General features: G+C 44.9%; 1 protein-coding gene across 1 annotated transcript in view; it reads right to left on the bottom strand.

Annotated features, from left to right (window-relative positions):
* Positions 1-16452, bottom strand: part of il1rapl1a (interleukin 1 receptor accessory protein-like 1a) — a gene marked incomplete at its 5' end in the record, with an annotated part of 122958 nt that overhangs the window by 66995 nt on the left and 39511 nt on the right. The window contains 2 exons of the mRNA XM_084544855.1: positions 10180-10333; positions 11613-11799. Of these exons, the coding sequence (XP_084400981.1) occupies positions 10180-10333; positions 11613-11799 (341 nt within the window). The remainder of the gene's footprint in view (positions 1-10179; positions 10334-11612; positions 11800-16452) is intronic.

Here is a 16452-nt window from a genome sequence, read left to right as displayed (position 1 = left end):
CCTGTGTCTGCCTGGGTTCTCTCCGGGTTCTCCGGCTTCCTCCCACCGTCCAAAGACATGCTGGTTAGGTTAATTGGTGATTCTAAATTGGCCGTAGGTGTGTCTGTCTTTCTGTGTCAGCCCTGCGATAGACGGGTGACCTGTCCAGGGTGTATTGCGCCTCTTGCCCTGTGTCAGCTGGGATGGGCTCCAGCCCCCCCTACATCCCTCCAGAGGACTTGCTGTTACAGAAAATGAATGAATGAATGAACTGGCTGTGAGTTGAACTGTGGCAAATCGGTTAAGATCAACCGAAGATGCACAATACTTGTCATTGGTGCACACTGTTGTTGTTTTCTATGAGATCTTTAACAATAAGAAGAGAGTGCAGGTTTCACATCTGGATCCTGCCACCATTCAGGACTACCAATCTCCAGTCCTGCTGTTGTGCATAGTATACCGCTGTCATACTGTTTACTTACTGGGACAGATGAATAGAGCAGAGGCCTTGTTAATGTTATTAGTAACATCTGTGCTTTTGTTACTGTGACAGCTCACTGTGCCTCCAGTGAAGAATGCACGTTGATGGCTGGAAGCAGTATTACAGCAATACAGATGTAGTATCAGCTTAATTACTTTTCTTATGCTTTTGTAACAAAAACCCATCTGATACCTGAGTTCGTCAACAACATCAGTTGTGTACTGGTGAATGCAACAACGGCTGAGGAGATGGCTGTGGTTAGTTCAACACAAACAGGACTCAGAAAGTCCCTCATTCAGCGCCGGGCCTTGTCTGCATTCACTAATAGATTTCCTATTCTTGTCTAATTAAAAAGGGAAGCCTTTTCCCCCTGAAAGGCTCCCAGAGCTATATTGAGAGGTGGAGAGGTCGCTGAGAATCCATCAGATGTGATGCAGTTAATCAGCATAAAGCCTGCTTCAGTGCACTGCTAAACAACTGCAGGAGTGGACCCAGCCCTCACACTGCACCACAGTGAAACTCCACAAAGCCACACAAGCCCACAGGCAGGAAGAAAAAAAAAATCACACACAATGTTGTCAAGAGTTTTTAGATTATTAGTATAATTCCTGTAGTTTTTCTGTTCTCCCTGAAACTGTTTATTAGACAGGATATAAAAAATAACTAGAAACACTTTGGAGGGAGAGCACACTAGTGAGAGAGAGAAGGGTAAGTTGTTTGTTGGAGAGAACATGAGGAAAATGAGAGAAAAGAGCCCTCGACCACGGTAATTACCTGTCTCCGCATTTCTACTTTTCTGAGCAACAACACGAAAAGTGAGAGGAGAGGAAAGGAAAGGAGAGAAGTGGTGACCATATACAGGATGAGAAAAAAAACGATATGACACTCCTCACACCCACATCATTCTGCAGCAAACTGGCAAGTCAGTAATAAAGGCTGACTCAGTCTCCTTCTACAGTGCACACTTTACCTCACCGTTCCACACACCTTTGATTAAGGCACAAAATGTATCTGATCGTGAGGCAGACACAGCGGAGGGAGGGGAGACAACAGGTGAGTCACGGGGGACAGTTTAGATTGTTGGACTAGCTAGACAGAAATGTCAGAGAATAGACTCGAGGTAAATGTGTCAATCAGAGACATTCATCAGCATAATCTCACCCACACCATCAGCCTACATATCTGCTGGCCACCTGTAGCTTGGCTGCCCATCACCTAATCGCTGCTACAGCAAAGAAAACTGCTACGTGGGTGCTGCTGGCACCGACTACCATCATCTCATCAGTCATTTTGGTGCACTGCCTGCTTCAGAGAAACCTGCTCTTCTTTGGCTGACAGAAGCAATGAGGCTTAAACCTGTGTGTCTAAAGTGGCGGCTGGCTTCGGGGAGAAACAGGTGGAACAAAAACTCGCCCATTAATTTGCAGTTATCACAGCCGGGCAGGTATACATGCATGTGTACATACATACGCTTGCATGCTCTCCCGCCCAGCCCAGCCCAGCCCAGCCCGGCCCGGCCCAGCCCGGCATGTGCACATATGCACGGATAGGCACGTGCAGCAGATGTATAGATGCAGAGATGAGAACGGACATGTACTAAATCAAACATATGTAAGTGCGCGCACACCATCACACACACACACACACACTACGCAGGATGTGGGCACTGCCATTAGTACACACACACACACATACACACACATATACTCTGTAGATGCTGACACTGGTTTCTTGGACAGCCTCTCTAACTGTGCAGGGATGCCAGAGGAGGGGGAATAGAGAGAAAGATACAGAGAGAGAGAGAGAGAGAGAGAGAGAGCACAAGAAGCAGTGATGCTGCTGTAAAGACATCATTTTCATTGTGTACCAGGGAAAGTGGTGGCAACACAAAATGGTAATGACAGTTAAGGCGTTTAGTCACGGACATACAGGAGGGTAGAAAAAAAACCACCCTCGTTTTTACATACACAGCATTCTCTACTGAGACACCACTGCTGGGTCTAAAATGACTGTGATGTGGAAGGAATCAAAATTTAGTGCATCTGAAAAGAGAAAGCTGCTTAAGACAAATACATGTTGCCTGTAAACAGTATTAGAAACATACCGAGGCGCATTGGTGTAATTGGGAGGGCAATCCTACACCTAGCATTCTTGCAGGGCTCTTTTGAGTCTTCGCTGCAGGGCAGAGGCGCTTTGATTGTGCACTGCATGTACGATTTAGAGGTACGTGTGACAAAGAAAAGGCGAGGGTTGCATCAACCTCATGAAGATCCGTAACTCCAGGGAGAAACTGATCTAGGATGAGGGCATGCAGAGGGACAACGGTTGTAACTGAGCCTCATGTATAGCTGCATGCGTTAGTTTGGATCATATTCTGTTGGCAGGAAAAACAATGTCTGCTGCCTTCCTGGAAAAAAGGAGGAGGAGAAACCTCTTCTTCAAACTCTCTGTGTAACAGACTTCATTCACTTACTATACACATACAAATTCACTTGAAAATAAGCCTGTCAGCATACTGAAATCTCCTGTTTCCAAGTTTTTAATTAGAGCAATGTTTTGACCTGCAAGGTCTTCATTATGGACCCTGAAACATTGCGCTAATAAAAAAACATAGGAGCTTTGGAGATTTCAGCGTGCAGACAGCCTCTTTGTTGCTGTTCCAGTGCCCTGCACCTGTAAGTGTAGCTGCATGTGCACGCTAATCTTTCTTGTTTTGCGTGCATTCATTAGGAACACACATCAAAAACTGCATGCGAATGCGCCCACAGATGCTCGGGCACACCTATGCTACCCACTAATTTGGAGACGCCGGGGCGTGCCCAAGTGTGTCTCCGTCGTTGCTCTGTGGCTGAGATCAAATGTGTGACAATCTCTCGATTTTCTGTTGTCAGCGTCCCCCGTGGTTGTTAATGGTCACCTTCTTATCTTTTAATTGGACAGAGGGCCTTCTGGAATCTCTTTTCTTACGGACACCGTATAATGAGAGGGTTATTTATGGGCCCTAATTGACCTTCAACCATTTCATATCCTGTCATGAGAACCATACTGCAGCTGGCAGAGTTCTGATTATAACAGAAATGTGAGTGTCATTGTTTAGGTAAAACAACCTAGGTGTTAACTAGGAAAGGAGAATAAAAGCAGGGAGAAGTGGTTCAGGATGAACAGAAAGTGAACAATTACTGCTCACTGTTGGTGAAAGGCAATAGGGATTGCGGAGATCAATAACATAGCATGATTATGGAAAACATAGTGTTCTAAATGTATTAATAAACACACAAGAGGGAGAGAATGAGAGGAGAAAAAAAAAAGAAACACAAGCTCATCCACAAAACTTCCCCGCTAGCTGTTCAAATTAAACCTCACACCGAAGCCCTTAGCACTGCTGTAGCTACTGCTGTGTTCAAAAATGAGATGGTAGGAGCTCTAACCTTGCTTTAAGGTACAAAACTGCACACTAATTCACATGCACGTAGTCTTCAAACTTCACTACTAGCTCAGTTCGCAGTTTAAAAGTAGTTTTTAAGAGCAAGGGAAGTTACAGCTTTACAGCAGAAACTTGAACTTTCATAGCATATCGAGAGATGGGAGGTAAAAGACACAGGGAGAGGGAGAAAGCCTGGATTTGTCCACTTAAGAGACCAGATTGGGAGCATCTGTGATTTACATCTCGATGAGAGTACACGACAAATCTTTCTTTTTCTACTGACCATATTTTTCGCACGGCTCCAGGGATCGGTGGGCTGCAGCGTTCCAGCAGCAGGCGCATAAGGGCAGCACTTTTGGAAATGCTTGTGAAGATAACTTCAAAAAGAGCATAGTTATTTTTGTGGCTTTTCTTGGCTTCAGCGATGCCATCATTTATTTCTCCATTTAAGTGCGAGCTCATATTAAATCTCCTGCACAATCTCGGCGAACAGTAAATCGAGATCCGCTGCAGCGACGCCACTGAGGCGTTAATAGAAAGCAGGCGGTGGTAATGTTTGGTTTTGTGCTTAACCAGTGCTCCTACAAGAGAGCCGCTTCTACATCTTCCCATTCTTCCGCTCTTCTCTCTGTTTAACTAGAGGACTGGCGTTATTAGGAGATAGTCAAACAAGAGAGTTGTGTGTCATTTGCATAGCTGCGATAATAAATGTGAATGCGATCAATATTTACTCGCTAAATATCTCAGAGCGGGCTTTTATTGAAAGGAGGTCCAGTTCTCTGGGCTCGCTAAAGTACAGCACTGGCACGTCGTTTCCAGATGTGCATTTAAGCCACAGAGAAATGCTGTTTAATTATTGACCTACACTTCAAAGGGCTTCAAAAGGCAGAATCGTAATTCTAATTTCGCTCAAGCTCTGGTACCAGCCCCGTAGGCCTAGATAATGATAATAACCAGCGACTGAGGGTGTGTACGTGGGTGGAGTGGGCTAGGTCAGGCAAGATTAATTGTGGAGTATGTAAATTTCATTCGTCACATGCAGATTGATGTCAGTTTTAATTGAATTAAAACAATGTGAACTCTGGCCCTGCTCGGAGTGTAAGAGGACAGCTGGTGAATAGTGATGAAGTGAGGTGGAGAACACTTGAGAGGAGGGAGGAGGGGTGAAAGGAAAGAGAGAGATTAGTTAATGACGAGAGTGATAGTTGACCTTAAACTAATGAGCCATTCTGTTACGCCCTATCCTGGCAGTACTATTGTTTCATGAGTAACTTGGCGGCTCAGTTAATTTATAGCCTTTACAAGTGTGTGCATCTACAGCGCTGCACACGTCCCCTGGATATCCTCATACCACACCCTCTACATGCTGAACGGATATCATAGGAGATGTGACAGACAGCAGGTTATATTGCACGGCTATAAAGCTACAGAGTGCTTTCTCGGTGGGCGCACCAGCCTCTCATGGGTGTGATTGTTGCGCACGGGCTCCTACATGTGTGTAGGGGAAGTTAGGAAAAGTCAACTGTTTGGAGTAACACCTATCTCAGGTGTGATTTTATCATCTTATCCCCAAGGGCGCGTACAGTAGCCGAGGCTGAGTGTTTAGCGTGATCGTGACATGCCAGCACACTGCAGGCGGCAGAGGTGCGATGTATTCACGCGAGCATATAGACCCGGAGATAGAGAGGGTCTCAGTCGAGAGCAAACCCATCTCTTTTTCTCACCCCACACCTCTTATCTCTCCCCACTCGTTCCTCTTCCCCTCGCTCTCCGGGATAATATCAGAGCTAATCGCTACCTCTCCATCCATCTATCCTCCTTCATTCAGCCTGATGGATGAGGAAGGAGAGCAGATGGCGCAGGTGTGGTTGCCACCGTCCTCACTTCTCTCCTCTCTGGTGGCTGCTTCTGCCTCCACCTTTTCCTTGCAGCATCCGCTGAGATTCGGCTGGCTGGGTAAAAGCCCGGTTATCGGCGTGATAGCGAAATAAATAAACGAAAACCACACGGCTCACGCATGTGCACGCGGGCAGTAACGTTTTATAAGGCCGCGAAGTGCTCCTGCTTCTGAAGGTGACCCCATAGAAGAAGAACTGTAAGGAACCTTTTACTGCGATGAGACAATGTCCCGGATCACCTCCCCACACCTCAGCTCCTCATCATGACACACAAAAAACGCCGATGCACACATGCATATATGCACACTACACATGCAGCACGCCTGCTCTCCTATCTCACATGTGAGCTGGAGCCCAGAGGGGGCAAGGGCAATCAGGTTACCGTGAACTCTGATGGATGAATCTTAAATGCAGCATTACCTGCAGCGAGATCCAGCCACAATACATTCCTATACGCCGGGCGGAGAATATGCAAACAAACAAAATAAGGCACTAACAGCTGCATATTTCATTTTCACACATAGAGATATTTATTCACAGTGCACAAAGTGAATTTCAAAAGCCTCACCCCTCTCACTGTGGATATTCTACAAGCAGTAATGTAACGTAGATGATTCCTCTCCTCCCCTCGATTTCCTCTTGCCCCCTGCACCTCCAATTCACTGTGCCAAATGGTACATTTACATTGGCCATAACCTCAATCACCATGCTTGCAGGCTATGCTGAATGTGCAGGCAGACATTTCTACAGTGAAGGGATGCAGACAGAGGTATAATGGGAGCAATAGATAGAAACCCACGCCTGAGGCATCCATCAAACCAAACGACTCCATTACAGTAAGTCCGACAGAGGCAAACGGTAATGTGCACTGTGATAAACACTAGGATAATAGTCTGTTTATAGTCCTGGACACACTGTTTCTGCTGGGAAACACTGGCAAGGAATACAGATAAGATACAGGAGCTCCAACCTCTCTATCTTTTTCACTCTTTCTATCTCTTCTCTCTCTCTCTCTCCTTTGCCGTTATCAGTCACTTTCACTCCCTTGTTCTCTTTATCCCTTTCCGCTCCCTCTGTATAATATTTTCCTTCCTACAGAACGCAGAGGGAGCTGCATACATCAGCTGAACGGGCCCTTTATCTGGTGTTACACTATAGCAGCATTACCGTCACAGAGCTGGAATGAGTCCTAGGAGAACCATAAAAATTGAGCAGAAATGATTCAGACGTACAATGAAAAAACAGACGTATCACAACAGACTCTTATACGTATGCATATGTAACCTCGGGGAGACAAACACACAGGCATGCATAAATAAACAGGCCCATACTGTACGCGCACGGATCGGTTAATCATAGGTGGGTCGCGGTTTCTGCTGAGGCATCGCTTCTTGTGTCTCTGACAGTGGGAAGGGGGTAAACACAAGTGTAGAATAATCTGACCACGCACTGCAATCCTTGGAGGAGCGGAGGAAATAGCAAACCTGCTGCTGCTATGAATCAATTATAAGAGTACACAAAAAGGCACTCTCTTTACAGATGGGAGGTGGAGGTGGAGGTCTGTAGAGGGGAGAAGGGAAAACAAAATCTTTCCATCTGTTGATAATGGTGTTTTTGTTCTCGGCACACGCTCCCATTGCAGCACGGGCCGTACCTTTCACGTGTCCACGAGAATGAGATAAGAACATTTAAATGCACCCTGACATAAACATGAAATGAGGCACGGGGTTGCTGTTTCTTCTACATTTCTATTAACCTGAGGAGCATCGGGGTTTGATTAAGGGGCTCCTGGATCAACCTGATCTGCGTGAGCCTGTGTTTATGCCCATAGTTAACCTCTATTACGGGGCCGACCTCAGTTCAGATAGCAGCTCCTCTAGTGCTTCTAATGGAGGCTGTTACATAGCAGAGCGGGGTCAGACCAGAACTCTCTGTCACACACACACACGCACGCGCACACAACCTGCTACGAGGCAGGGTCAAAGCAAATGCCAGTGTCTATTGCACTATTCTTAAGATCAGTTAAACTTAATGACCTCCTTCTTCCTCTTGGCCTATCAAATAAACTCCAACATTAGCCCTCGGATCTTAGACATAGTTTGGCATTTTATGCTTGCTGTCCAGGCAATGTCGGCTTTAACAGGATGTGATAAAATGTGGATAATCGCACGCCCACTTGAGGGGATGATGGTGTAGGTTTATTAAAGGAAACGAGCCCATGGTGAGAGTGAGATCATCTGATTCTAGCAGGCTTTATAGAGGAGGTAGCCCACTACGGTAATAAGGCAAAATGCTGTGGTTGAGCCATATTTCCAGGGCGGAAGCAGCATACTCGATGATACAGAGCTGAAGACAGGCTTTTATGGTGGTTCTATAAAAAAATAAATAAAAAAAATCACAACACACTGTTGCTGTTGATGGTTTTCCGCCGTGTTAAAGCTGTAGGTCGTCTCAGTGTGGGTGTAAAATAAACGTACAACCTCTAAAAAACTATTGATATTCCATTATGGCACACATACAGTATATCAGGGGTACTATAGAGAATGTGTGGCTGCGTCTATGTGGCTCTATACAGGTTTTCTACCGTACATACGTGCACCAAAGCATGATTCGAAGAGATGCGAAACTACGGATGGTAAAAGCAGTAAGAGCAGAACACCGGAAAATAGCTTCAGAGTGAGAGAAAATCAAAAGTCTATTCTCTCTCTATATCTCATGAATGTTCAAAAGGTTGCTTTTGAAGCTGCTCCCAGTGATATATTTTCTCTTGTTCTGGCTATCGTCATGCCCCGCGCTGCATACAGCCGACGTGGAGGATTCACACATGGGAAGGAGAATGGCGATTACATGCCGTCACTTTCTTTCTCTTTCTTTTTTGCTGATTCTGTCCCACCCCCCCTTTCTATTCTCCCCTCCCTCCTCTCTGTGTCGTTAATGTAAGCTGTGTATACTTATGATGCAGTAAAGGGTTTATGATCACTGTCATTACAGGAGATTAAGGTCACGCTGACAGGTTAGAGAAGAAACTCACTTCTCCGGCATATTTATTGTGTGGTACACATGTAAAACACATTAAAACACATAGGGGCCGTGTAGTCCTAGCCAAAGTGAACTAAAATGAAAGGGATTTAGTTTGTATTATTCTACTAATTCTACTAATGTCATGTCAAAAGAAAAAAAAGAAAAATGCAAGGAAGTACATACGTTTCTCTGTGAAATCCAGTAAAGTGACCTTTAACCTGTGGTACCAAGCCCAAACGGGACACAACGGACGTACTAGTGGGGGCTCCTCCCGTGCACGCTCCAGTCCAAGTCTTTTACAGAGAATCAGGAAAACCTGATCATTTGAAAGACTCTTCCTGTGATGGCAAGGGTGATAAAATCTAATCTAGTGCATCTACCTCATATTATTGAACGCTGCTGTGGATAAAATACTGGCCCATCAATCACGACTGCAGCCAGCCTCAAAGTCATACCTGCAGGATAACATTTAATCTTATCCAGTGGTACACCCTGCTCCGTTTAATGTATCTACTGTATCTTCCTGTTTATCTTTGATAGATAGCAAATAGCAAACCCCATATTCCTTTCGCCCTCGTATCGCAGTGACCAGTCAGACAAATAAACGCCACAAACAAACACACACGCACTTGGACCCTCACACACAAAGTTGATGAATTTTGTAAATGCATGGATCACTTGGATAAGCTTGGGCAATGGGTGAATCTACCAAAAATCTATATTGATGCCAATACCAGCTTGGAACTTTTAATTCTCTGATCTTAAATATACATATTTATAATACAGAGCAACCCAAGCAGTATCAGTTTCAGATCAGTTCACTCTATAATACATTAGGTGGGAGTGTCTAGACTGGTTTGAAAGAAATAAAAGGACTGAGAAACTAAATTCACAAGATGTTTTCATCCAGCCTAACCACAGAAGTTGACACAAGCTTAGAGCACCAGTTTCCTACATGTCTCAAGATCTGAATGCATTCATTTGCCACGTACTCACTTTGCAGCCGTACAGGGCAAAGGAAGAGAGGCAGAGAGAAAGAGAGAGAGATGGATAGAAACAAAGAGTAAGTGTGCTGTAAATCTCCTGACCTTGGTCCTGGCTCTTTAGCTCTCAGTGTGAAGGGGTTTAGCCTATAGCCTTAAATATTTCAGCAGTGCTTGGCTGACTGGAAAGTGCTGAGTTAGACGAAGGGATAGGGGCCAGGCCACAGCGTTCAACCTCCCCCAGCAATTAACACAGCAGCAGGAGATCATTTCTGTACTCGGTGGTGTGTCTGTGTGTGTGTGATTTAAAAAAAATAAAAATAAAATGTCCACCTGCACATACAAAAACACACTTTTTGTTTTTTTTTTTGTTAAAATTTCCAGAGGACTTACCGGTTACTGTGAGTTCAGTCGTCCTTCTGACCACAAAGCCACCAAACTGGATCTCGCAGGTGTAATTCCCAATGTCATCTTCCTTCACCTCCTGGATAGACAGAATATCTCTCTTCTGGATGATGCTGGCACGCCACTGCTTGGGGCGGCACTCCTGCATATTAGAGAAGGACAAAGACAGGACAAAACCTATTACTGATGTATAACTTGAGAAGTCAGATGCGTAATAACTGACAAAAGACAGATGGAAATGCGGACAGCACACGAAATGAAATACTGTGGTTAAGACCTTAACTCTGCTTCATAATAAATTTATAGCCATACAATTTCAAGTTGTTTGATCTGGAGAAGTGGTCGGGAAGCACAGCCTGGCACTCTGACATACAATTTCCATATGGTAAAATGATAAGGCTTAACCATTATCCTACTTATCTGATCAGGATTTATTGCTCTGAACTGAATATTCTCTATTCAATATTCTACCAAGGCCATGGAGGACAGACAATTGTATTTACAGTAGTCTCTGTTGGCAAAATAAGTGTGTTTGTGCTGTGAATGTGAGAGAGTGTGTGTGTGTGTGTGTGTGTGCAGGCGCTGAGAATGACTTCATGACATGATCCTCTCTCCAGCTCCTTGGTGCTCTGGCAGGGACAACGATGGCTCGGCGGATTCTATTCCACAGTTGCTCCCGGCAACCTTCGAATTCAATCACGGCGGCTCCATGGTGGTCCAAATAACTCTGGGTTCCAGCACTCCCAGTCATTACCCAGGCCGTAATTGAATTCTGGAAAAACCTAGAGGTCGAGGCCGGCCAGCTAATCTACTACTGATCTGCCTGTGATTAGTCTGGCCCGAGCACTTCTCTGGGTTGCACTTTGTTGTCCGCAGGCCGTGCCTGACCTGAGAAAGGCAAGAGCCCAGGTGAGGAAGGAGGAGGAGGCGCATGCTGAATAAAGATCGGGGACCAGGAGCGTTTGGAGGGCATGCGCTCTTTCCACAGGGCACGGAGTGACATTGCGAAATGTTTCGTCTCATAGAAGTTTTGTGTTCATTAAAAAGCTCCGCGGCTGTCCTCTGCTCGGTCCCCTCTCTCTCCATGACTGCGTAGCTTCAGTATCTCACTGACATCATTTGTCAGCATACATAATCTGCCTAAGTGATCTGGAACCACATATCCAACACGGCTTTTAAACATAAACAGCCAAGAAATTAGATGAAAACAAACCAATGAACCATTCAATAATATATTTCTCGGTTGTAAAATCACAAAGACAGATGCCCCATTATTGCTTTTCAAGGCAACACAAAAAATACAAATAAACCTCAGGCAAGGCTACTCATGTGAACAAATCAGTACAAAACTACACCAATCATACGGCCGTAGCGATATAATCACAGATTAACAACAACATTCAGTCACGTAGAAAGCCCACCTTGTACCACACAATGTCTGGCTCTTTGCCGGGTTCAACGTAGTCATCTATGTCAGGGCAGAGGATGTCTTTACTCTTGCTGAGCTCAGCCTTCTCAGCTCTTCTCATGTTGGAGTTGTAGCACAGGTTTGTGTCGTTCTCCGCCACAGTCAGAGACATGGACACCTTCATGCAGTAGGTGGAGTTCCTGTTGACAGAGAAGAACAACACAAGCAGCTTGAGATCAATCTTTTTGCCATTACAGAAACAGACATCCATAATTTCACATCCTTATGTTCACTCCCTTTGATACGTTATTTTTATTCTCTTCCGTTCCTCCTCTGCCTGCCTCCCTCGCCCTCCTCTGCCTTTGCGGGGTCTAGGAATAATGACGTGTTCAGCAGCTTTACTGAGTCAATGCCGAACGCTCATGACCACTATTGGATTTATGGGGGGAGTCGGGGGATGCTAATCAGAGAAGAGACAAATGATGAGATGGCCTCACAACAAGGAAGAGAAAGCTGCTTGGTCATCACACCCGCCACTACTCCCTCCTCCTTGTTTCCCGGCAACCATCAACTCACCACCTAGCCATCTATCTTGCGTTGCCATCTAGCAAAGGAGGAAGACTCGCTGTGCTGTCACAGTGCTGCCCCGCTAAAGGCCACCTCCCTAAAAGTGACTGTGACAAGGTGTTCCCCAAAAAACTTACACTGCGTGGTCAAAAGTACGTGGATGCCTTTGCTGTTGAGCTGTTGCGTTACCATCCATTCAGGACAATATGACGTCTGTGTGTAGGTCACCACATGTAATAAAAATATAACTATATATTCTTGATAAACAAACTAAGATAACCAAATGTTAAAAGTATTTCAACTAATACAGAGAAAAAACAACTCAACAGTGCTCAGATTTCGCTGTTGCACCTTTGTCCACAACCACTTAAAGCCTGCCCCAATTATTTTACCCAAACAATTTGATTATGGCTTGCCCAGCAAACATCAACCAGGCCAGTCATAATCAGTTCCCATCGGAGTGACTCCAGACCAACTAAATTGCCTGAACTTCCCCTCCCCCGCCCACAAATTGTTTGTGGGCGGGGGAGGGGATGTTCAGGCAATTAGTGGAGTTACAGATGCATGTGTAGAGAGAACATGAAGGTCCTATAACCCCAGGTTCAGCGCTATGCCCTGAGTGGTGGGGACAAGAGGTTGCTCTCCGAGTGATGGGGGCTGTGGGAGGGAGTATGCTGATTGAATAAATAGGAGGGGGGCCTTGTAATGGACGGCTCTGGGACTAAAGAAAACTTGATGTGGGACAGGGAGCCAGTGGAGATTCTTTAAGAAAGGGGAGTCATGAGCAGGTGAACAGTTGAGCAGTGAGGGTAGTGGAGTTTGTTAAGGGCGTTGGATGATGTACCATGAAGAACCCTGTTGCCTTAAATGAGTCTGGAGGTAATTAAAGCGTGGATCTGTGTCAGCATCTCTGTACATCTCTGGACATTTTTTAGTTTAGATAGTTTGCTTTCTTTGCTCTGAATCGGCTAGCACACAGTTTCGTTGTACTTTCTGTATAATGACAACAAAGATTCAGATTGTGATTCTGAACAGGCCCACCTTAAAAATCCTCATACCTTTTTAATGAATGCCTGTCTCTGTTCCTATCCTCCGCCGCCTGGCCCTGCCAAAGCTGCGATCTGACTCGGTCAGTCACTTGGTCGGAAGGTGCCGCGTACAGCCATATGGGCTTTCATTTCATTTCATTACATTACATTTACGGCTGGCCAGATGCTCCCATTCACTGTAAATGACAGGGTTTCATATGATCTACTCAGGTTATGGAAGCAATAAGGGAGTCACCTCTCTCATATAAACACCTCTGACCCCCCGGGGCCATAAAACACAGATGCAGACATGAACACACATGCACGCGCACACACACACACATGCTTAAAAGACAAATGTGCTTATGTGCAGCTGTGGAAGTCTGGCCAGAGATAGCAATGAGCAAGAACAGCTACACGGAATAGGAAGGGAAAAAAAAAACCTTTACTGTATTACATAGAAGATGACTAAAAGGGCATCTGGAAAGTGTTGTAGGAAGCGAAAGTAAGATGCAAGATACTGCAAGAGAGCAATGCCCTCGTGGTGCTGAAATCTAACATTATCGACTCAGTACCTCCTATCTAGAGGGAATGGAGTGGGAAGATGTGATGTTGTGGGCTTCCAGAGCGCACTTGGACAATATATTTGTCCAAAGAACAAATACAACAAATGCAAACACACCCTCAGCAACACAAACATGGACACACACAAGCACGTGTAGGCAAATTCACACACCTACGGAGTCAACCCCCTCCGCCTGTTGACATAATGGGGAGATGATCAGAGATGACCTCTCACAGTCATGCACCTGAGCCATTAAAGTCCACAGGGAGCCAACGGAAGACATCGCTGCATGTTAAATATTCACAGCAGGCGCCCTGTGGCATTGTGGGAAGGTGTCGGTGGCGGTGGCTTGATTGATGGACAGCCGGGGGTCGATGCACAGTCCTGCCGTGTCTTTCACGTCTGTCACATTCTATTTGAGTGTAGCTGCTTTGGAAATTAGCAGCAGCTCGCGGTAGCTGTAATTCTCCACACGTTATAATCCAACATGTGGGATAATGTAATCACGGGAAGGAAACGCGCATGATTTCACCCACTCCAGAACACAGACTCATTACCAGAACTATTATAAAATAATTCATCAGGTGAAACGCAGCGAGTGTGGCAGTGACAGAGGGAGGAGGAAAGATTGATGGATGTGAATCAGTGTTATGGACCTTATGTGGGATGATATGAAGAGGAAGGAGAGGCAGAGGAAGTGCAAAGGAGTAAAAGAGAAAGAAAGCGAGCACATGGAGATTGGTATGTAAATGAAGTCACCTTCACACAAAAACTGACAATTAGACTTCAATTTTCAGCCGGAGAAGGACAAAGATAACCATTCACACGTGCACGTATTAAACGCACGCATAGTATACGCGCATGTGCCTCCATATCTCTTTCTGAGAAAAACATCTGCGGGGCTTCGGTGAAAAGCTGCACTTAAAGCAGAGGGATTTATTTGCATGTATCAGCCCGCCCATGGCCATAGGAAACTATCCCGCTATATATACAATAAAGATATTAGCACTGACACACTGTTTAGCTGCATCGGTGTTATCACGTTATATCTCAAATTAGAGAATGGCTCTGGAAGCACTGACTATTAGCTCTGAAAATACTTGGCGCATAGTTGGCGATCGTCATCTCTTCTAAATGGCTGATTCTTGTCAATATACCTCCACGTTTCTGGTATCCATGCATCTCATACCGACCCCAGAAAAAACAAGGAACCTCATCTGAGCAATCAGTGTCATTGCGGTCAAAATATCTAAGCAACATGTGGCCTTGGCATGTACTTAAAGTGGATTCGACATCACCTCTGGGCCTGACAAAAAAAAAAAAATGCAGAAACAGTAATTTCAAGAATCAAAGGTGTGAATAAATCCCTGTGAGCCGCTAAGGACTGTTAAAAGTGTCAGCCAGATATCAGTGAGTATGTGTTCCAGTTCATCAGGTTCATCTGATAGCTTCACATGTACTTAAAGGATCCTTTCTTGTCGAAAAAGACATGGCGGCAGCAAGATGGCTCGTCTTGGACCTGTTAATTTATATTAAATTGAAATTAACACAAAAAAAATATCACATCATATCTCTAAGAGACCCAGAGGACACAGATTTAGTCAAACGTAAACCATATAACAAAAGCGAAGAAAGAAGCTTTAAGTCGCAGATACTGAACTGGGTCTAATTTACACTGAAACAGAATTAACACGTAGAAACGCTATACGTCGGCACGTAATGTGCTTTTAATTGCGTGCATTAGTGATGAGATTCTGCAGACTGAGTGACTCATTATGGTTTATTGGCCAGTTTATTAGGTGCATATTAAGTAAATCAAACACCCACCAATACATTAGTCTTGCAATCAAGCTTATAAAGCTCACTGTATGTATCTAACCTTCGATCATAATATGTCAGGGATGTGTTGATTAAACTCCATAGTCATATGGTTGTATATTAATCCACCCCAGTAATTCTAATAGAAGGCGCAATCAAATGCCTTAGGTTCAGATAAATGAACGAGTTTGAAGCATACTGTGTGAAATCTAAAGGAGGTGAAGTGAAGACTCCTCGCTTTGCCAGCAGGGAGTTTTAGGGGAGAGTGTTTGGGTCATGTGTTCTACAATGAGCGACTCAAAAGCTTACTCCTTTACAAAAAGACAATTGATTTCAGCTCAGAGGAAAATCTTTCTGATTAGTGTATCTGAGAAGTTAGAAATCCACCCCCCACTCCCCCCATCCCCTGCTAACTCAAGCACACTGAGAAACACAGTGCTTGAGGGCAACCGCACTGTTCCCTCAGAATTAAAGTATTATAATTACAGTATATTCGCAGAATTTCAAACACGGCAACTGAATAAGAGCGGAGACTCGTTACGAGAAACCGTCAATAATCAAAGACACTGTGTTCATGCGCTTCATTTAAGGGCTGGTGACGGATTAGTGCTACAGAGTGCAGTAATGAAAGGCAGAGCAGGCTGGGGTATCACCGCACACAAACACACTCCCCCTGGTCACACTCAATGTACCCTGCCTCTTTGGGTCTTTAAGAGGCCTTTAACAGGGTTTATTAAAATCTCTCTGAAATGAAGAACTGCAATGAGCCGTTTATTGAGGGATGTTCTCCACTGTAAAGGTTAATAAGATACTGCCACATGATTATGCATCTTGTATTAGGAAAAGTCACAGTAACGGCCGGCTAAAGTGTGTGT

The sequence above is a fragment of the Chelon labrosus genome, assembly GCF_963514085.1.
Source record: "Chelon labrosus genome assembly, chromosome: 5".
Classification (NCBI taxonomy): domain Eukaryota; kingdom Metazoa; phylum Chordata; class Actinopteri; order Mugiliformes; family Mugilidae; genus Chelon; species Chelon labrosus.
Note: the sequence above shows the minus strand (reverse complement) of the source record. Positions and strands in the feature narration are given on the sequence as shown.